This window comes from Garra rufa, chromosome 5 (genome assembly GCF_049309525.1).
Source record: "Garra rufa chromosome 5, GarRuf1.0, whole genome shotgun sequence".
Taxonomy (NCBI): domain Eukaryota; kingdom Metazoa; phylum Chordata; class Actinopteri; order Cypriniformes; family Cyprinidae; genus Garra; species Garra rufa.
In genome coordinates this window covers 33,556,047-33,579,674 of record NC_133365.1, presented here as the reverse complement: position 1 = coordinate 33,579,674, position 23,628 = coordinate 33,556,047, and the positions used below count along the sequence as shown (strand labels likewise).

The following is a 23,628-nucleotide window of genomic DNA, read 5'->3' as shown; positions in this document are numbered from 1 at the left end:
CAGTTTCATTTGTGATGCCAGCTTTGACCTAAGCATTACCTCATTTTCCCAAAGATCTCCTATCACTTCTACAGGCAAGGATGATGTAACCTATAAAGTTTCTTGTTTTACCATGAGTTTAGCAGTGTATATTTTCTATATATAGGCTTTGCACAGGGACAGATGAGAAACTATGAGCCAGGAAAGAACTGGAGCACCTTGTTCTAAATCCATCTCCCCCTCTGTGCAGTACACTGTTTTCCTTGAGAGCAAGCTCTTGTGCTTTATGATGCTTCACAAGTGAATTATTTTGATTAGCAAATGTTAAAAAGCAATTAATGTTATATAATCTATAACTAAACTAAATCGCTAAACTGTTTATCCCTTACTATAGCAGATAGTTTTGTTTCATACGTAACGGCCAGTTAATGGTTAATATCTTTCAGATATATTAATCAGATTCAGAGGCAATCCTGACACAAGTTTGAGCGGTGACGGTTTGACAAGCTCACAGATGACGCGCTCGGAGTCACTCGAGTCGACAGCTTCCTTCATCCACGACAAACTGCTCACCGCTTTATTCTCCTCCTGACGCGGAAATTAGGTTGGCGCAGTTCTCTCTTACGGCGGTTTTTCTTTTTCATACACACACCGCGAACGTGAGCTGCCTTTCTCTTCTCTCAGGTAACGCGAGCCAATAAGCGCTCGCGGACGGTGCTCAAACACTCGAGCTCACGGAAAAAGAGGCGGGAACCTCGCGCACCTTCAGAGGACGCGGAGCGCGTGCGCGCGCATTCACATCGCTCGAGCTCACACAGAGCAGCCAGCAGCTTCACGGGCTCAAACCGGCGGCTTGCAGAAGGGGCAGGTGGACGTCTGCGCAGACTACCACCTCCGCTTGGCGGTCTGAAAGCACCTTGGTGGAAATTTGGCCACTTCTCCCAGCCCGTCCGTGATCTCGGTGTCATTTGTCACAAATACATGCCGTTCAAGTGCTCATAGTAAACAGTTCCTCGACATGGAAAACGCCCACACTAAATCTGCATCAGAAGTTTTAGCAAACTTCGGTGTGAACGAAAACACTGGACTCACGCTGGAACAAGTGAAAAATAATTTAGAAAAATATGGACCGAACGGTGAGTAAGCTCTCATTGTATTTACCTGGCTGTTTCTCTAAGAAGTGTTTACTACTAGTGCCGGTGGAGTTGAACATAGGCAGAACATGCGCTCTCTACAGCGGAAGAAAGTTGTTCTTTATAACCCAGTGCCTTGTAGGCTTTTATCTCTATCTCTAAATAGAAAAAATAGAAGAAGAGGAGTTTCCAGCTTGGTGAGGTCCATAGCTGATGAGATGATGGATTATGATGCAGCCTCATAATTTTGGACTGCATTGTTAAAAACTTAAACGTTTACTATTAGGGCAAATGTCTTATTTCTCCATGTCATTGATAGTTTGGTAGACTAATTTATAATCATGAAGTCATATCTCTTCAGCCCTGCTCTTTTTTATGACATGGGACATTATGACCAACGAGACCGGCATTTTCCATTCACCCTCTTTTATGACCCTTAGTTTGAATTCAGGCAAATCCAAAGTGATTTGTGCTCTGTAATGTACCTGGCCGTGAGCCTCAGAGTGGAAAACCTTCTGTCGAGGTGGCTTGCAGGACTGAGATGCAGAGTGTCCACATCCTGCAAGGATTTCAGACACCCTTCATTATGAGCCACTGGCTCATCGAGCCGCACAAGTTTTTGGCTCAAAAGTATGTGCAGGGAATAGCCTTCCCTTTGAAAGGGAAATATTGTTTAAGAGATAAAGAGCTAGATAATGTACTGGTGACCAGCTTTATAGAACTTGAGAAACCAGTTTTCTACTTCCTCAGTGAGACAAAATGTTCACGTAGATACAGTGCGCGTCAGGTTACGCTGCCCTACTACTGTTTGTGTCAGAGGGCACTTAAAAAGAGGTATTTTTTGTCATGCAAGTCCATAAAGTACAACAGTATTTTGTTGTATTTCATTAAGGGATGTGGGCTGCTCTTAACAATCTTAGATAACAATCTTTACATTTCCATGTTGTCATAATTACAATTTTTTAAACCTTACTGTTTTTTTCTGTCATCTGAAGTGACACTACAGCTTTATTTGGTCGGTTCACAGCTGTGCATCGCATGATTTATTCTGGAGGGTCGAGTAATTGAGAGTGTTATTTAATGACATGAACAAGCATGAAAGTGTGCTTGTCCCATATGTCATGGTTTTGATACCCGAGTTACCCAGGCACTCGCTTCTTCCTATCAAACTTTCCCTGATGTCTAATCTTACGCTTGACAGCAGTGACTCTGAATACATTTTGTCAAAAGTTTTTGAAAAGCAGTTTAGCTTGCCGTTGCTTATCATATCCATCTGCACTCTGACGCATGACACATTTGCCACTGTAACACTTTTGTTCATACAATAACTGCATGCTTGATATTCAAATTAGAACAGTGACACTTCCAAATTAACATGGGGAAGATATCATATCACCTATCATTTATTACAGAATGAGCTAGTGTCAGTGTGTGATAACCCATCAGCGATTAATAAAGAATTCCCATTGCACCTGATTTCTCTGCAGACTCTACTGCTGCATAAGCACAATGTCCTGTGACTTTTCTATTTGGGTCGGTTAAAGTGACAGACTCATTAACTCATTACATACGCACTCAGCAATACTTAACTTTAGCTGGGATTTTTTTGTCATATTTGACCCTGGACCACAAAACAAGTCATGTTAATAGGCTTTCCATTGATTTATGTTTTGTTTGGATAGGACAATATTTGGAGATACAACTATTTGCAAATCTGGAATCTGAGGGTGCAAAAAAATCTTAATACTGAGAAAATTCCCTTAAAAGTTGTCCAAATGAAGTTCTGAGCAATGGATATTACTAATAAAAAATTAAGTTTTGATATGTTTACAGTAAGAGATTTACAAAATATCTTCATGGAACATGATCTTTACTTAATATCCTAATAATTTTTGTCATAAAAGAAAAATCGATAATTTTGACCCATACAATGTTTTTTTGGCAATTGCTACAAATATACCCATGCTACTTAAGACTTAAGATTAAGTATGAACTGACCCTGAGGAAGCCTCCTCTTGCCACACAAATGTTCAAGATACAGGAACAGTAGAGTGGCTAGAGATGTTTTGTAACATGATTTGGTTGAGACATCATTGCAGCCTTGAGGCCAACGCTTACTTAATGGAAAAAGTAACATCTTGTTGTAGATGATGTCTCTCTCGCTTTGAGCTGTCAACTTCCTGTTTGATATGCAGCTGAATGCCGCAGGGAATACCCTTCCGTCTTTGACCTTATTGCACCCAATGTTTAAGCGGTTTGCATTTTTGTGTATGTATATCTGTTTTTTTGCTTTCAGAAATGCATTTATTAATCTCAAATCTGACAGGTGTTGCTCTGAACAGTGATGCCTTTTGACGTTTGTTTCACTTTTGAGTAATTAACTCATTTGCCTGTGTTCTCTGATGCACTTTTTCTTTTCCAATTTTGTCTTACCCCCTTGTTTATATGCATTTTGTGTATGTAACAGAGTGCTTTTGTCCAAAGCCTCTGTGTTTGTTTTGTGTGCGTGTGTGGGTGGGAAATGCTCCAAACCCTTTTGAGATTATTCTGACACGCTGGCACATTATTAATGCAGGCGGACAGGAGGTTTTGTTTACCATTAAGCCATTAATCATTATTGTATATTAGCACCCACATGTTTTTTTTTTTTTCTTTTTTTCCCCAGAGGCAATTTAGACACAGACTTTTGCATGATGCGTCTAACATCAGAATCCATTAGAAAACATCCCCCATTCCTCTCTTTCTGTTCTTTGGGAAATCCCTTATAAAGTTAGAGCATGCTTTAATATATAGCAGCATTCCTTGTAATGATATACGGCTAGAACATCCAGACTTCAGCTACAGACATACCAGTAACAGTATAAACAGTTTTGCAGTTAAACTTTGCACTGTACATCTTTTAACTTCCTTAAAAGGAGTGTTAGGGATAGTCATCACTTTTTTTTCTGTGGAACATTTAAGATATTTTGAGAAATGTTTTGTTCTTACAGTGGAAGTCAGTGGTAACCGAAACTGCTTGGTTACTAGCATTCGTCAAAAAAGCTTTGTTTATATTCTGCAAAAGAAACAAAGTCATGCAAAAATGACATGGGTGAGTAATTGTTTTGGCTGAACCTATACCGTTAAAATGAGTTTCTATTAAATAGTTTACTTCTTAAGACCTATTCACTACAGTGCAAATATTTGCTTGATTCATTTGAATTAAAAACAATACCCGTGCGCTGTTTACACTGTCGACCAAAACTTTTGAAAAATTAATTTCTTGACTTTCTTGACTCACCCTCTTGTCATTTTGACTCGATATTAAAGCTAGGGTAAGTGATTTCGGAGAGGCTAGCTTTGAAAGCATAAGATCCCACCCTCCCTGCAAATCACTCTCCAAAGCCACACCTCCTTCAAAACACATGAAGCCACAGGCAGACCAGAGGCTAACCATGGACATGATGAGAGATGGCATTGGTGGAGATTTGAATGCAACTCTGTCAGATTACCTCATGTCTCATTCCCTGGTGAGAAAACATAATAACGCCTTCCGTTCTCACACGATCTGCAAAAGCGCAATGAAGCGTGCTGATGATGGTTCACAGAGGTTTGCAAATACATACGTTGACAGGCAGGTAGGACAGCCTATGTCGGACCGAGGGATATGATTGGACGAACATTTTCTGGTCCTATGCCTTGCACAGATAATATGAACCACAAAACCATATGGGTCCATTTTTTTAAATTTAAGATTCATATACTATATTGCCAAAAGTATTCGCTCACCCCCTTCTACTGAACATGTTTTACAACTTTAGTAATTTCCATGAGTACAAATCTTAATGTTTAAGCATAAAATTATATTCTAGGTAATTGTGTGCTTCTAATTTTATAGCAACAGTTTGGACAGGACCCTCTTCAATTCTAACATGACAATGCCTTTGTGTATAAGGCAAGGTTCAAATCGAAATGACTGATTCAGTCAGTGTGGAAGAACTTGATTGGTCTGCATAAAGCCAAGTCCTAATCCCAGCTGAACATCTCTGGTGTGACTTTAAATGCAGACCTTGAGCCAAAAACTCATCACCAAACACCAATGCTTAAACATTAAGATTTGTACTCATGGAAATTACTTAAGTAGTCAAACCTGTTCAGTAGAAGGGGGTGAGCAAATAGTTTTGGCAATATAGTATATGAATCTCAAATTTTAAAAAAATTGACCCATATGACTGGTTTTGTGGTTCAGGGTCGAATACAGCGAATACTTTTGGCAATATAGTGTATCTTCGATATATCTATATATCTTGAATAAATAAGCTTTCCATTGATGTATGGTTTGTTAGCATTTGGCCGAGCTACCGCTATTTAAAAATCTGGAATCTGAAGGAGCAAAAAATTTAAATACTAAGAAAATCGCCTTTAAAGTTGTCCAAATTAAGTCTTAGCGATGCATATTACTAATAAAAAATGACGTTTTGATATGGTAGGAAATTTATAAAATATCTTCATGGAACATGATATTTACTTAATATCCTTATGATTTTGGCATAAAAGTAAAATTGACCCATACAGTACAATGTATTGTTGGCTATTGCTACAAATATACCTGTGCTACTTAAGACTTAAGGTTTTGTGGTCCAGGGTCACATAAAAATACATTTAGACCACTTAACTTAGTAATTGCTATTAGGATGAAAGAGACTTTCAACCAGCATACCAAAATTTATTGAACCAAATCACTTATATTACCTTTAACTTCTTTCTTCGGTAAAACACAAAATGAGATCTCGGGCAGAGATCGAGCAGCACTTTTTCCTACAATGAGTAGTTGGTAGTCAATCGCCCAAATCAGCTCAAAAAATTACATAAAAATAGTCCATACGACTTTTATATTAGTCTAATATTTTAAGTATTTCAAAGCCATTCAATAGCTTTGTGTAAGCACTAAAATTTAAAATTTAAGACTAAATATTTTCAATGTCAAGTCAAATGTGTGTGCTTTTTACGATATACAAGTTTAAAATCAGGTTTACATAAGGTCATGCTATTATGTAACATAGCTGTTTTAGGGCTGGGCGATATAATGATATATAACAATAGCGTAAATGATCCTCAGAATTTAAAGCTATATTGTTTATATTTTTGTGTAGCAGACATATCAGTGCCACAGTGTCTCAATTAGTGAGTACATGTCTGAATGTTTGAATAGAATTCAAGTTGCAGTGAAACACAAGTAGTGTCTGAAAGTTCAATTTATGGCATTTTACATAAAACTTTTTAAAATGAAGAAAACGATGTATTTTTTCTAATCTACAGTATAACATTTATTTACAAAATAGATGGGGAGAATTTTAATTTCATGCTAATTTTGTAAGATATAAATATTAGTAAGTTGTTGTTGTTTTTTTACTTGAGAGTAAGCAGTTTTCAAAAAGTATTTATGAAAATATGATTAGTTTTCCCAAGTGATTTAAAACATTATTATTTAAGATATAACATCAGCTTATGTAACAAATGGCGACAACCAATGTTTGTTGTCAATGACTTACAAGTCACATCGAGTACTTTTGCTTATCATTTAAAATCACCATGCACTTTCACTGTATGGAAATGACACATCTGAATAAAAAAATAACTAGTTTGAAATGAGTAAATGATGACAGAACCTGTGATCTAGGAAATGTTTAGACATTATCCTGATCTGTAGGTCAAGGAACTGTAACTGCATAGTCAGCCTCTCTCTTCATTCTGTATTTTTGTGACGTCATGAACACTGCCGTGGCTGGAGTCTCAAAATGAGTGAACCCATCTTCATTAAATACCACAAATGCCAGTCTGTTAAACACTAAGTAGAGCCAACAATCAGCATAGAAGATACTATACTGCTCACTTTTGGGTTGAGCTGAATTGAGGTCACCTCTACCATGTATTTCACCTGTGTGCAGAAAGAGGCCAATGGTTAGATGCTGTTGTAACTGTGGTGGATTAAACCCTCTGGGGTTAAAGTCATTATCTGCTAGATGGCTATGTGTTTCCCACAGAGTTATTGTGGTAGGGAGTAAAAAGGTCCACATTTGATTTAATTTAAATTAGTGGTCATACTGTGATTAAAATGACTTGTCTTTGTGATTCGTCCAGCTTTTCCACATTTTTGTCCAACTCCTAGTAGATACTAAACACTGTTATGTCCAACACTGCTAAAACAGAGAGAGAGAGAGCGCGAGTGTGTGTGTGTGTGTGTGTGTGTGTGTGCGTGTGTACCTGGTATTCATCACGTTATGGGGACCAAATGTCCCCACAAGGATAGTAATACCAGTAGATTTTAACCTTGTGGGGACATTTCTTAGGTCCCCATGAGGAAACAGCCTTATAAATCATGCACAATGAGTTTTTTTGAGGAAGTAAAAGTATGCACAATCTCCTGTGAGGGCTAGGTTTAGGTGTAGGGTAGGTGTAGGGCGATAGAAAATACGGTTTGTTCAGTGTGAAAACCATTACGCCTATGGAATGTCCCCATAAAACATGTAAACCCAACGTGTGTGTGTGTGTGTGTGTGTGTGTGTGAGTGTGAGTGAAAGATGTAGCTTTCTCGCTACAGCTGTGATCTGAGGACTCTCTATAAGAGGATGTTTGGTGTTTCGTTCTTTGTGGTGCAGAGTTTTGCGCGCCTTGCTGAAGAGCATTTTGCGTGCGTCTGTGCACATGCGTGTGTTGTGTAAGTCATACAGGCAGTTGGCATAGGTAGATGACTGATACTATACATAAACACACATGACTGGCTGGCATGTAAACACCAGAAAGACACACACACTGACGACTGACCCGAGGCCATTTTTCGAAGACCCTATTTATTTCACTGCTCTTTTGTCTCCCTCACTTTAAAAAATGCATTGTAATGGAGATGTTTTCAAATTGTTGCATTTGTTTGGTATGGCATATCATCTGTGTGAAACTGCAGACTTATGCTTGGATGGTTTTGTTTCCTCCTTGTCAGAGCTCCCTAGTTACACCAGACCAGAATACTAAAATACTCATTACTCATACACAACAGCTCTTTAAGCCTACTAATAGTTTGTACTGGTGGCTTGATTCAAAAAGTTTTACATGTTGGATGTTTTTTGAAATGTCACCGTCTCCCCTGGTGTGGTTAAGTGATGCTATAATAAGTTTAAAGTGTATTATTGTCACAATTTCTCAGTTCTCTATGTGGCTGGCCTCATGAAAATAAGCACTGAGTTCTACCTTCTGTAGGCCTTCTGTAGTATACACTATAGGGTTGGGCGATGTCGACCAATTTGGCATCGTACGATGTCTAATGTGAAACATCGCGATGGACGATGGCATCGTCGGCGGGGGGACGGCAGGGGTGAGGATGGTTGTTGTTAAATAATTAATTCATAACGAATTAATTAATTGTAGCCTACCATTTCCACCAGTGCTTAATTTGAGCCGGATCCTGTTCCGGAAAATGTCAGATTTTGGATTTTTGCGTTCCGGTATTTGTTTTTAAAGATCCAGCATTAACAATGTTTTTGTAGATGTATTTGGAGGATGTGTGTTGGTCCTTAATATTTTCGACCAGTCAGCTTTTTTAAGTTCAAAATCGCTCTCACTGATTGCTTACTGCTTAACCCACTCTCTCCAAACGCATTTAATGAGCAGCGGAATGTTTAGAGAGAAAGTGTAATATCAGAAATAATACCAAATCAAGCGAAATATTATTATGTATTAACATTATAAACACTATAAACATAGCTATAAGTTAGTTACCCTGACTCCAAAACGAATCATTTAAATGTAATGGTATTCTGAACAGGAATGAAACAAAATATATAAAGTTAAGAAACCAAAACAAAGCGAAACTAAAAATAGCAGGCGTTGGGCTCACGTACCTCTGTAATTCGGCACAAATCCAAGTGTTTCCATATTCCCAATGTATTTGAATGATAAACTGTTATTTATAATGTATACTCGGCTTTGTACTGTACGTTTGTATTTCGATGGAAAAAAAAAATATTCTCTTGTTTTTTGTTCCAAGCTCGGTTCGTTATGGTAAAACCATGAGGGCATATTTGGTGTAGTTTATTTAATCTAATTTAATTAAAATAATTTAGATTTTTTTCTGCTGGTTTTTTTTATGCCTCATTTATTAATGTAAACGAACTAGTTCGTGTAATTCCTTTGGAGTTCACTGTAATTTATATTGTGATCGCTAACAACTTCCTTGTTATTATTTCCTCATAATAATAATAATAATAATAATAAAATAAGTAAAGATGCGGAAATTGAAAGCATGCATTTCATTTGGCTATATAGTGTGATTAAGTGTGTGTTTTTCGCGAGCGGGTTGCTGCGGGGGCGGGGCGGGGCGGAGGATCGCGATGCCGGCTCAGCATCGTGATGTCTGTCAGCCATCGGCGATGGACGATGACATCGTCTATCGACCCAACCCTAATACACTACCATTTAAATTAGGGCTGTACAATAATTCAATATGAATATATAGACATATGTATATACACACTATCAGTCAAACGTTTATATTTAGCCTTCATACAAACAATAATTGGACACATTTCCCTATTCCCTTTGATGGGGAAGTGTGTCCAAACTTTTGACTGGTAGTATATATATATATATATATATATATATATATCTACAGATATAGATTTTGGCCATATTGTCCAGTCCTAAATCAAATGTTTGCGATCAGTAAGATTCATTATTGTTTTTGAAAGAAGTCTTGTATACTCACAAAGGCTGTATTAATGTGATCAAAAGTAGTAATATGGTAATATTGTAAAACATTTTAAAATAACTGTTTTCTATTTTAAAATGTTTTAAATTGTAAAGTATTCCTGTTATGGAAAAGCTGATTTTTCATTGTCACGTCATGCTTCAGAAATCATTGCTGATTTGGTGCTTAAGAAACATTTATTTTTTTATTTCAGCATTTATTTTGAAAAAAAAATTGTAACAATGTAAAAATCTTTAATATTCATACTTTTTAAATAAAAGTATTCATTTCTTTTTTTTTTATCATACTGATCCCAAATGCTTTGTACTGTAGTGTTTGACAAATTCATCTTGTCATGTCAAGAAAGGCCTCATACATTGACCACTAAGTTTTAAAATTTCATTATGAACTGTTTCAACAACCCTAAGCACACTTAACCATTTTCTGTAGGCATACTGTAGCAGCATAACCACAAGAAAATATCATCAGCTAGTGCGAACCACAGAAAACGTCCTTTGCCAGTTCTACAAGTGGTGCATTTTCCACTGCTCCTTTTAGCATTACATCTAAAGCCATCTTTAATGCTGCAAGTTCACATGTGACCACATCAATTTTGCTTTTATACATGCAGTGTGCATTGAAATCTACAGAAGTAAATACTGAGGTTTTCGAAGTGTTATGTTGCATTGATACAGAATTTTACTAAAGTATACAAAAACTCTAGCATACCTAACACTACATACATATAATCATCACAATGCACAATATGTTAGTATGTTTGTGTCAGTAGCTACAGGTTTTTATTTTTAAATATTTTTCCATGCTTGTCTGAGTAAAGGAAGTAAACTGAGGCTAGAGCGTTATCATTAGCACATCTTGTGTGTGTATGTGTGTGTGTGTGTGTGTGTGTGTGTGTGTGTGTGTTTGTGATCTGCTTCTATCTTGTCACTCAGCTCTCATTCTCACCTCCCACTTCTGCTCACAGCATCACCTCCTTGTGGCAAACCGCTCATTTGACTATGAGTGTAGTGTTTTTATTAATCGTAACAATTTCTCTTTTCTTTCATGCTATACTGATAAGTAGCTAGGTTGCATGCACAGCAATCGAAAATGCTGTGCGTTCCTGTATGTCTGCTGCTGTTTATGAATGAGTGTAAGTGCATGCGTTTTTGCAAACATGGTTCTGTCTTTTCATCTGTTTCAGAGAAAGGAAAATACGTAGATTCGTAGCTCAGCTGATTTAACCCTGCAGACTTTCTGTATAACTTGTTTTTTTTTCCTGGTCCATCCAGTGGAAGTCAATGGTCACCAAAATGTTTGGTTACCCACATGTATTTTCTACTGTGTTCTGCAAAAGAAATTCATACTCACATGAGAGTGAGTAAATGATGACAGAATGTAACATTTTTAGGTGAACTATCCCTTCAAGACCCATTAGTCAGCTAGTCGTTCAGGCAGTCCACGACTTTTTGGCAGTTCTCTTATTTTTTAGTGTTTGTGTGAACTTTGTATTTTCTGTTGCTGGTAACCGTGTTTGATGTTCTGTGAGTTTTAAATGGAAACATCCAAAAAACATTTCTCTGAGTGAGAATTGATTTATGTTGTGCGTGTATGCATGTTGCAGATGTGAAGGATGTTCTGTTAAAACTGCGGATCACTGTGAGTGATGTATGTAGGGTTGCTGTACAGTGACAGTGGAAACTTTGTGTTAGACCAAGGCTTCCCCTTCAGGGAGAACCAGTGATGTTACGTAACGCCTCAGGCGGCCAATAACAATGCTTTGAGCTGGCCAAGAAGTAGGCAATTAATTAACATTAAATATAATATCTTAAATTAGTGTTTGTGTAGTTATGCATGTATTCCAGGAGTGCTTAAATGACTTTGAGTTATTTAAAGGGATAGTTCACCCAAAAAAGAAATTAAGTCATTAATTACTCACCTTTATGTCTTTCCAAACACATAAGACCTTTGTTTATCTTCGGAACACAAATTAAGATATTTTTGATAAAATCCAAGAGCTTTCTGATACTCTATAGACACCAATTCAACTAAAATGTTTCCAGGCCCAGTTTGTAAAATTACGGATGAACCACTGATGTCACATGGACTATTTTACCGCTATCCTTATCCTAGGGTCAGAAAGTTCTCGGATGTCATCAAAAATATCTTAATTTGTGTTTTGAAGAGTTTGGAACGACATACATTTTTGTATTTGGGTGAACTATCCCTTTAAGTAATAGTCTTATAAAATCTGTAACTGGGTATTATTAAACCTGCTATGAACTATAAATAGAAATTTTTTGCTTGTCTTATTCCACAGATTAATGATCATCTCATATAAAATGAAGGAAAATGTGCAAATTGGCCTCATAATACGAGTATTTCTAGTGAGCGGTGTATTGCTCTCTTTTTTTAAGCGGTGTTATGAGAAAACCTCTTTGAAGTTGTGAAGAGTCAAATATTTACATCCCTGTATTCATCGCTCATAATTCCTTTTCCATAAACTTGATTCTCCGCATCCCAACCTCATAAAGTACTGAGCGTTGTGCATGAACATTATTAGGATGCTCACTATACTAATGATGCCGACTCAAGAGGCAATGTGACTTCTAATTTTCAGTGAGAGTTGGCAGTGTCTGTCTGGCAGAGTGGGTAAAAGCAACCGTTGGTGATGCAACAAGTTGAGCAGAGTTCAACTTCATGCAAATGTGTAGCCACTTCCAATGGCCATACAGACACTGGAGCTCACATGATTCACCACATTTTACAGTTTGAATAAAAACGCCTACAAGAGACCTGGCAGAGACCTGGCAATCTCCTCAATCACTCTATGTGTGAACGCCTCTTTACGCAAAGGTTTTCCAGGCATTTTGGCCCTCACTGTGAAGTTTAACTTAAGCTTTTGCATGTTTAGTCCTCCAGTGTTTATGTACTGCAGTCATAGAAATCACATATAAGTGGATTATTAGCGATTTATTTACTATAATCGATAGTTACACTTTCAGTGACTTTCAAGTGTCTTTTTGTTGTAGTTTCCATCATGCCTATCTTGAGCAGAAGTAAATAACTCCAGCACGACTGCATAAGAATTCTTTCCAAGTTATTTCGAGAATCTGAAGGAGGCATGGAACTTCTGTTTTAATGACTGCTTTGTAAATGGCACTTAAAGCAAGGAATTATTTTCATCCTTCAATGCACAGTCCATTGATCCTAGGACTCGGTTCACATGAATTCAAACAGCGCCTTTATGTATTGAGAGTCACTTCTGATTTATAGTAGTGTAGTGTTGTTGTGATAATTGAAGTGGGTATAAATCAAGAGTAGAGGTTTATGTTGCGTAACATTTATTTTGGGTGAATGTTGACAGAGAGATGCTTTTCCAGCCATGTCCACAAGCCAGTTGGTCATGACAACTGCCTATAAAACTTCATGTTTTTGTGGTTGAAAGAGAAACCGACGGAAAAGTAGATCAGAAACATCATCCCATAATATTTATTTATTTATTTATTTTTGGAACAAACATAAAACAAATCCCTAATTCGTAAAATTAAATGTTGGCTGGTATTGCAGTGTTTGAGCTATGGACTTGAATGGAACTTCAATTCATTCACCAGGTTAAAAGGTTGTGTGCTTTTCTGACCAATTTTATCTTTGTCTGGTGGACTGTAAATAAGGTAAAAACATCTCATAGGCTTACATTTAAAAGAAGGGCTTGACTCTTATCTAGAGACCAGAATACAGACTTTAAAGGTAAATAGAATAGACATTTTCAGAGCTGATGGATTAAAAAAAAAGTATAACCAATATGGTTAGTACTGGATGAATACTTAATTTTGCATGCTCATTTTCGTCTATTTTTACAATTAGATAGATTTTGCCATCTAATGCATCCTTTCAGTTAATCTTCAAAGGTACAAATAATTTAATAACTTTGGAAGCCCATTTTCACCACTGAATAACGCATAATAAAAGGTCATTGTGACGTTTAACCTTACAATTCTGATTTTTGCAATTCCGCAGTTCTGACTTTTGCTTGATACAAACTCACAATTCTGACTTTTTTTCTAAGAATTATGTGATATAAACTCACAATTGTGAGTTATGAAGTCAGAATTCAATTCTGACTTTCTTCCTCGCAAATGCGAGTTTGCATCTCGCAATTCTGACTTTTTTATTGCAATTGCAGGTTTATATCTCGCAATTCTGATTTTTTTCACGCAATTCTGACTTTTTTCTCAGAATTGTGAGATATAATTGCGATATAAAGTCCAATTTTGAGGGGAAAAAAGATTGTTCTCAGTAGAGATGCTCCGATCAGCATTTTTGGGGCCGATCACCGATTACCGATCACCAAGATCATGATCTTCCGTTTGCCGATCACTGCCGACCACAGAATGGCAGGGGAATGGAAATTTTTTTATCTACAATCTAGCAGAGTTTGCACCATTTGTAGAAATGAAACTAACTCTAAATTAACTATATTGAAAAAAGAAACTGTAGAAATAGGCTATAGTCAAGATCTTGAAGAACCACCAAGTTAGGGTTGTAGACGATAGTATCGTGTATCGACGATAGTTAGAGATATCGCCAGTTGCTGATGCCTTTGACGATAGCAAGACGATTATTATTATTATCCGTCAAAAAGGCGCCAAACTTTAGCGATGCAGTGCAGAGAGTCGGTTCTAGGATGCTTCAGAAATTTGCCGTTGTATAAACACACGCATAGAGTGGCCACGTCGCCTTAATGCGCCACATGGGGAAGAGACTTTATTCATCATACAGTGTAGATAGATAAACTGATTATAACGGGAGTGTTTTTTAAAGTGCACCTCGCACTAGACTAGGCTACACTAGTTAGTGATGAAGTTCTTTGATAATGTAAATGTTCTTTGCTTGTTATTTGTAGCTGCTTTTTAAGATGATGTAAGGATTCTATTATCCAGCATTGTACAGTCATTAGGATAAAGGTAGTAAAATGTGGTTTAGGCTGAATTAAATACGATATATCAGAATCCGTCTGTATATAGGAAACATAAACATTCACCTCAGTAACATCTATATGCGTTCATTAGAATTACGATGCGATAAAATGGCGCTAAACATACGCACGTGAATTACACGGGCACCATTTCTCCTCATTCTATATGAACTGAACTACAACATGAGCTGATGACAACAATCAGACATACAGCGGTAACATTATTGCAATATGACGGGTATAGAAATATACATTCATTTACATTCAAGCACGCACATTTACCACTCACTGAAGATAGCAGAAAATGAAACGCTCTGTACACGCACAACTTCATGCCCAATAACAAGACTACCCTTACAAAACGAATAAGGAATTTAGTACTCATGTTGCCACTGGTAAGCTCCGCTCTGCCGTTGTTTACCTGTGCGACGTGCATGCACCTGTGAAAAAGTTGCGCGAATAATTTACGTCAAGTGATCGGCTTTTTTGATCGGCGCTTTTGGGGTTCGCCGATCAAGCTATTTTAAGCCAATATCGGCCGATCATGATCGGTGGCCGATCAATCGGAGCATCACTATAGTTCTCAGAATTGAGTTTATGTCTCACAATTGTGAGTTAAAGTCAGAATTGCGAGACAAACTCAGAATTCTGACTTTTTTCTCAGAACTGCAATTTTCTATCTCGCCATTCTGACTTTTTTATTTTATTGCAAACTTTATAACTCAATTATATCTCTCAATTCTGAAAACAATGTAGTCAAAAAAAAGTCAGAATTGCAAGATGCAACTCGCATTTGCAAGGAAGAAAGTCAGAATCGCAATTCGGACTTCATAACTCACAATTGTGAGTTTATATCACAATTCTTAGAAAAAAACGTCAGAACTGTGAGTTTATATCTCGCAATTCTTACTTTATAACTCACAATTGCGAGTTTGTATCATAAAATTCTGAGGAATTAAAGTCCAAGTCCTTTTTATATATTTATTTAATTTTGACCCAGTGATGTTTATCATAACTTTTTGAGTGCAGATCCCAATCTCAAAATCCCTGCCTTCTATTTGTACTTTTTTCTTTTTCATAAGCTACTTTCATTTCAATGCGTTTTTAATGTGGGAATGAAACATACTAGGTTGTGATTATTATTGGTCAATATTATTTTTCCCCACCCCTTTGTGGTATTAGAAATGATACCGGTTGTTTTAGAGGTGGAAAAAGTTTTGACTAAAAGCTTTTTTTTTTTTTTTTTTAACCAGATGATTTTGTAATATTTGTTTCTAAAAAAGAATAACATGTCAGTTAGGAGTCATATGCAGCAGTAAGACTGGGCTCATTTCAGGAAGTAAATAGAGTCAGAGTTAGTTCAGGTTAGCTGTGAGCTCAGCTGGGCCACACTTTCACTGCATCCTACTGTATGCTCTCGCTTGTCCTCCTACTTCCCCTGGTACAGACGTTACAGACTCTGTGTGTTGTTGGCAACTGTTTCCAGGAAGTGTTTCCCCTCTCCCACTGACTGGTGTGTAAACAGACTGCCACTTGTTTTCATTTACTGTGTGGTTGTAGAGTGAAAGAGAGCGAGAGAAAGATAGTTGAAAAAGAGGGTGGAAAAGTAGAACAAGATGAATTTAAAGGGGAACAAAAAAAGCAAGCTTGTGTGTGTGTGTGTGTGTGTGTGTTTGTTATGCATGAGGGCAGGGTGAAATCACGATGCAGGAATGTGCTTGGGCCAGACAAGCAGACACGGCCCAGATGACTCTGAGGGAATCCTTGGCACACCCTAACAGGGAACCCCTTCCATCCCTCCTCTCTTTCTCTGTCTTTCCCACCCTCCTTCCTCCCACCAAGGTTGTGTTTGTGTTCAGGCCAGCGCTCGAGCCCAGAAATGCCTACAGAGTATTTGTTTCTCAATAAGAAATGACTCTTGTTCTTTGGTTTGATATCTGATTAGTGATTTCCTAAATATGCGCAAAAAGGCAAAATGCACCTAGATCAGCAGAAACCTGTACCTAGAACCAGTAAAGTAAAGCGACAAGAGGACAGCGTGCCCTGGTAAACACACACACACACACACACATGACTGGAAAGAGAGGGAAACTCAGGGCCATTACTCCCCCTGTCCTGCCACCCACTTTTTCCACACCACTGGAGGAACATGCTGCTGCTCTGTGAGGTGATTTCTTTCCATAACAGACTTCAGATGAGTTCATATTCCTCTTACATAATATCATGTTGCATTAGAGCTGAAGCCGCTACGATTATCATAAGCGGCAGATTGTGCCATTGGGTTCAGGAAACAAAAAAGAGACCTGCAGTCTTTTGATGCTGTAAAGGGAAAGGTGTCTCAAGAACATTTACAGTAAGAGGATGTTTTTCATTGCTTCACTGAGTGGTCGCTGAAGTCTTATTGAGGTCATGGTCATGCTGAATCCACAGCAGTAATATCGTAAGATTGTTTGGTGTTATTTTTACTTTGTGTGTTTGTTGACAGTCACAATCTCATTTATATCGCTATGAAATTTAGCATACAAGTGGGTTCAAAAAGTTTTGTAGTCTGCGCCAATTCACAAATACAATCTTTGTGAGAAGACTGCGCATTGCAGTGATTCGTGTGACACGAATCCAGATTTAATTTGCCCCAACAGAATGCATATTTACATTGTCTGTATTGTTCCCTATCCCCTATACAGTGCCACTGACTCTACAGAAAATACAAATTCTTTGAATAATTGACCGATTTCAGCCGCAGCTTCTGCGTCTATTTATAATGTAGGGGGCGGGACGCTTTGGGTTCTGGAGAGCATTTGATTGGACAGACAGTTTGATGAGAAGCTGAAGTGCAGGGTGATGTCATCAAAATCGTTGATATTGCTGGAAGTGAGAGACTGTACGTTTTGGATTTTTATATCTTGTAAATGCAAATTTTGTCATTGTTTTGAAGCACACAAGCTTATAGATAACTTTAAGACATATGCATTAAAACATATTCATACTATAAGCCAAAATACTTCAATTTTGATTTCACAAGGACTTTAAATATTTAATTTTAAACTACATAATTAATCATTCTGAACTATGTAATTCTGAAATACACTGCTGTTTATTATTTTTTTAATTAATACATTCATTTAGGAAGGATGTAATAAGTTGACCAAAAGTGAAAACAATTTTGTTGTAAAAGTTTTCTATTTCAAATAAATGCATTTCTTTTGAAATTGCTTATTATCAAAGAATCACTAAATCAGCATAAGACTTATTACTAAGGGATCATGTGACATTAAATGCTGGAAAATTCACAGGAATAAATTACATTTTAAAAATAGAAAACCGCAATAATAGTTCATAATAGGGCTGCACGATAGATCGTTTCAGCATCTTCATCGCGATGTACGCATGCGCGATAGTCACATCGTGGCAGTCACGATGCAGGGCAAAAAATTTTTTTATGTGTGTCTGATTTAAAAATGTACTTTCTATATTTCCAAACTTTCTATTCACGGATCTATATTTGTCTAAAATAAAGTAATTAACTCATGTATAAGGGTTCTTTAAAAACTACAATGCACGCTTTGCTTCACCTACTTCATGCATGCAGTCTCTGCGTGCGCATGGCGAAATGAGCGCGGGACGGGAGAAAAGCGCCGAAATGGAAGATTTGGTCGCAAAAAGAAATGCAACGTCGGTCATATGGAAGTATTTTGGATACAAAAAGGATGCTGCTGACCAAAAACAGGTGCTTTGTCGGGAGTGCCTGGCAGTTGTTGCCACAACTCGCGGAAACACTACGAATTTAAGGGACCGTTCACATGTCGCGCCTAAAAACGCGTCTGCCGTTGCTAAGCAAGCATGACCCGCGCTCTCCTAAAGACGCGGAAGTTTCAGCAAAGGATAAATGGATTTCCAAAACTAAAAATTGCTTGCAGTAGCTCTGCTGCTAAAAATGTTATCCCTGTAACAGCTATAATCAGCTGTTCCTCCATCTTGGCTAAGCTTTTAATGTTTTTCGTGAAAGGAAGAAGCTGATTTCCCTTTCATCAGGGTAAAAGCAACATTTATTATTAATTTCATATTAGAGCCTTGATTTGCCTGAATTGACAGTGAATAAGGTGAGTCAGACTGTTTATGAAACTACCCAAAATAAGCTTTAAAAAGTATTTTATTTCAGGGTTTTGATTATACTGTACTTTTACATTTTTTTTATTCTTTGAAAATGCTTACAAAATTACCCCAATTATTCTTGAATTATTATTTGATTTTTAAGCAGTTCAAAACAACCTGATGAACATAAATGAATTTGTACACATCGCAATATATATCGCAAGAAATTAATTTTTTCCCAATATCGTGCAGCCCTAGTTCATAACATCACTGTCTTTTACTGTATTTCATCAAATAATTACAGCCTTGGTTAGCATGTGACTTTCAAAAATGTAAAAAAACAAAAAAATCTTACTAACCCCAGACTATGGAATGGTAGTATAGTTAATTTCAAACTACAATTCTGAAAATTCCAGAATCAGAAAATCTTAAAACACTAAAAAATTTCAGTAGACATTTCTGAGTTGCAATACAAAATTCTAAATGGAATTAAAATGTAATTCAAAATTCTAAACTAGAAAATTATGAAATGCTTTATTTTAAACTATTTAAAATCTGAAGCAGATTAAAAAATTGTACATGAATATTATGAAAAGTGTGATTTTAAAGTAGAACATTTTTGAGAATTGAGCAGATTTCATGAAGTCAGGTAGTGATTCTGTAGCTGGTAATTCAGAGGAGCAAGGAAAACAGTATGGGATATTCTTGCTTCCTGTAATGTATGCACAGGGCCCCTAAAGAGAAAAGAATGACTCACAGTTATCGGAGCATTTGAAGTACATCACTGTACTTATATCACATAGACGGAGCTCTCGACTTCAGATTCTCAGGCTCTCACAGATCTCATAGCCTGAGGAAAGATGAAGAGAAGATTCTGCTGTGTTCTTCAAAGCAGAACACACTCTTTCATGCCTTTCTCCCTCCCTCTCATTCACTTCTACATCTGAGCCGTCTCATTCCCTCCATTCATGCTTGTTTAATTACGAAAAAACGTTAAAAAGCAGTACAAGACTGAACAATATTAAGTAAACATGCGGTCACGATTGCTTGTGTTTTTCCCCGTACATTTTTTTTCCAAGTGTTGCTGGAAATTCAGTTGTTGATGGGCCAAATGTGTGTGTTAAGACTGTTTGGATGTGTGCCTTTTTTTGAAAGGGAAATGGGAATCTTGATGCTTTACCGCTGTGTAATTTCACTGCTGCAGGTCTTCTGCCACGAGCCAATTTCATCTTGGTTTCCACTGCACGTGCATCCAGCCTGTTCCCATCTGCAGTTGTGAACCGTGAAGACGTCATGACTTGCATTACCCGTTCCCAGCTTTTTCCTGAATGTATAATTGTGAGGCAAAAATTGTGTTAATCAAGAATAAGAGATGAAAGGAGTCAGATATTCATCGGACCGAAGCAGGGAACTCCCTCTTTCAATAAGTCAAAGACAAAGTCAAGTGCAATCAAGTTTTCTTGGTTATCAGAAATGATGTGGATGCAGGCTTTCACTCTGAGCCGAACGGCAGGGAAACTCCTGATAGTATCCACACAACGCAAGGCTAAACTTGACCTAAGTACACACAAACACATGCTCATTGGAATTCAGGAACGCCCTGTATTTTCTCTTGCTATCTTTTGGGTTGTTTCCAAGGATTTTCCATTGTGCTTTCTGTAGGTCCATTCATGAACAGTCTCCCAGAAACAAGCATGTTGTTCTTGTACACGTTGGTGTACCTTTGTCAAGCAATATCAGTTGAGATTAGTTAATGAAAGCACTTCATAGTCAGATGCTCTAATAGAGTGTCGTAATTGCACCTATAGCAGCCTCAGTGTGAACTGATTATTAATGAGGCCACTCTTTCCCCACGCAGACGGACATGCAAGTTAAATGGCTGCGGATCCTCAAGATTTCAGATTAGAGCCTCAACAAAGAGGGCATCTGTGTTCTAATTATGATGCGTGTGAGAGAGAGAGGTCCGTGAAGCTCCGCCCCCTCCCACTCTCCACATGCTCTTCGGCTCCCACACGCTCTGACTCGAGAACCTTCTAGAACTGACTAAACAGCAGTGTGTAGGCCACAGAGCGCATCTATGTCGTATGACTCTTGTACAATGCCAGAAATGTTTGTTTCATCATGAAATTCTCCCTCCTCGAAAGAGGAAGGACATTCACTAAACAAACGGCATCACAGTTGGTGGTCCATCTGTACATTTTCTACCCCAGATGATATTCTGTGTGTGCAATGGTTGTGGTTTACATTTAGCAAGCCATTTGTGAATGTACAGTCGTGGCCAAAAGTTTTGAGAATTACATAAATATTGGAAATTGGAAAAGTTGCTGCTTAAGTTTTTATAATAGCAATTTGCATATACTCCAGAATGTTATGAAGAGTGGTCAGATGAATTGCATAGTCCTTCTTTGCCATGAAAATTAACTTAATCCCCAAAAAACTTTCCACTGCATTTCATTGCTGTCATTAAAGGACCTGCTGAGATCATTTCAGTAATCGTCCTGTTAACTCAGGTGAGAATGTTGACGAGCACAAGGCTGGAGATCATTATGTCAGGCTGATTAGGTTAGAATGGCAGACTTGACATGTTAAAAGGAGGTTGATGCTTCCATTGTTAACCATGGTGACCTGCAAAGAAACGCGTGCAGCCATCATTGTGTTGCATAAAAATGGCTTCACAGGCAAAGATATTGTGGCTACTAAGATTGCACCTAAATCAACAACTTATAGGATCATCAAGAACTTCAAGGAAAGAGGTTCAATTCTTGTTAAGAAGGCTTCAGGGCGTCCAAGAAAGTCCAGTAAGCGCCAGGATCGTCTCCTAAAGAGGATTCAGCTGCGGGATCGGAGTGCCACCAGTGCAGAGCTTGCTCAGGAATGGCAGCAGGCAGGTGGAGCGCATCTGCACGCACAGTGAGGCCAAGACTTTTGGAAGATGGCCTGGTGTCAAGAAGGGCAGCAATGAAGCCACTTCTCTCCAAAAAAACATCAGGGACAGATTGATCTTCTGCAAAATATATGGGGAATGGACTGCTGAGGACTGGGGCAAAGTCATATTCTCCGATGAAGCCTCTTTCCGATTGTTTGGGGCATCTGGAAAAAGGCTTGTCCAGAGAAGAAAAGGTGAGCGCTACCATCAGTCCTGTGTCATGCCAACAGTTAAGCATCCTGAGACCATTCATGTGTGGGGTTGCTTCTCATCCAAGGGAGTGGGCTCACTCACAATTTTGCCCAAAAACACAGCCATGAATAAAGAATGGTACCAAAACACCCTCCAACAGCAACTTCTTCCAACAATCCAACAACAGTTTGGTGAAGAACAATGCATTTTCCAGCACGATGGAGCACCGTGCCATAAGGCAAAAGTGATAACTAAGTGGCTCGGGGACCAAAACGTTGACATTTTGGGTCCATGGCCTGGAAACTCACCAGATCTTAATCCCATTGAGAACTTGTGATCAATCCTCAAGAGGCGGGTGGACAAACAAAAACCCACTAATTCTGACAAACTCCAAGAAGTGATTATGAAAGAATGGGTTGCTATCAGTCAGGATTTGGCCCAGAAGTTGATTGAGAGCATGTCCAGTCGAATTGCAGAGGTCTTGAAAAAGAAGGGCCAACACTGCAAATACTGACTCTTTGCATAAATGTCATGTAATTGTCGATAAAAGCCTTTGAAACGTATGAAGTGCTTGTAATTATATTTCAGTACAACACAGAAACAACTGAAACAAAGATCTAAAAGCAGTTTAGCAGCAAACTTTGTGAAAACTAATATTTGTGTCATTCTCAAAACTTTTGGCCACGACTGTACTTGCTATGGATTTTATTACATCACTCTATTTTGGATTTGTTTTTTTTCTAAATGTAATTTTTTGTGATAAGTGAGGGTGCACTGATATTACAATTTTATCAGGCAATAGCTGATTATGGGTCGACTGATTATCAGCCTGACCAAGTATTGGTGCTGATAGTCATTTTATGGTTATATATGTTATTTTAATTTTTCCTGGCTGTTTATCGGTGCCGATATTTAGCATTTGTATGGTTATCCGTGCCACTTTTTAAAAACCAATTTGCAGATAAAAAAATGAAAAGTTTTTGTCAGAGCCCTTGTTATTCTTATTTTGCCTGGCCGATTATCGGTGCCGATATTAAGCATTTTTATGGTTATCTGTATCATTGTTATGGTTGTTGGTATCAGTCACTTTCAAAGTCAATTTGCAGATAAAATAATTGAAACGTTTTTGTCAGAGCCCTTGTTATTCCTAATTTGCCTGGCTGGTTATCGGTACCGATATAAAGCATTCTTATGGTTATCGGTATTAGTCACTTTCAAAACCGATTTGCTGATAAAATAATGTAGAACTTTGTCAGCCCTTGTTATTCTTAATTTGTCCGGCCGATTATCTGTGTCAATATCAAGAATTTTTATGGTTAACGATAATGGTCACTTTCAAGACTGATTTGCTGATAAAATAATTAAAGTTTTTGTCAGAGCCCTCGTTATGCTTTATTTGCCTGGCCAATTATTTGTGCCGATATTAAGCATTGTTATGGTTATTGGTATCGATCACTTTCAAAACGGATTTGCCGATAAAATAATCGAAACGTTTTTGTCAGTGTTATTCTTAATTTGCCTGGCTGATTATTGGTGCAGATATTAAGGATTTTATGGTTATCGGTATTTGCCGATAAAATAATTAAAAAGTTTTTGTCAGAGCTCCTGT

At 37.7% G+C, this 23,628-nt stretch overlaps 1 protein-coding gene across 2 annotated transcripts in view; it reads left to right on the top strand.

Moving 5' to 3' along the window:
* The first annotated feature begins 527 nt into the window (after window positions 1-527).
* atp2a3 (ATPase sarcoplasmic/endoplasmic reticulum Ca2+ transporting 3) overlaps window positions 528-23,628 on the top strand; it is an 83,367-nt gene continuing 60,266 nt past the window's right edge. Inside the window, exon 1 of one of the 2 annotated variants that reach the window (XM_073839813.1) lies at window positions 528-1,115. In XM_073839813.1, coding sequence (XP_073695914.1) covers window positions 998-1,115 — 118 coding nt within the window. In that variant the 5' untranslated portion in view covers window positions 528-997. The remainder of the gene's footprint in view (window positions 1,116-23,628) is intronic. The other variant, XM_073839814.1, reaches the window with a different exon arrangement.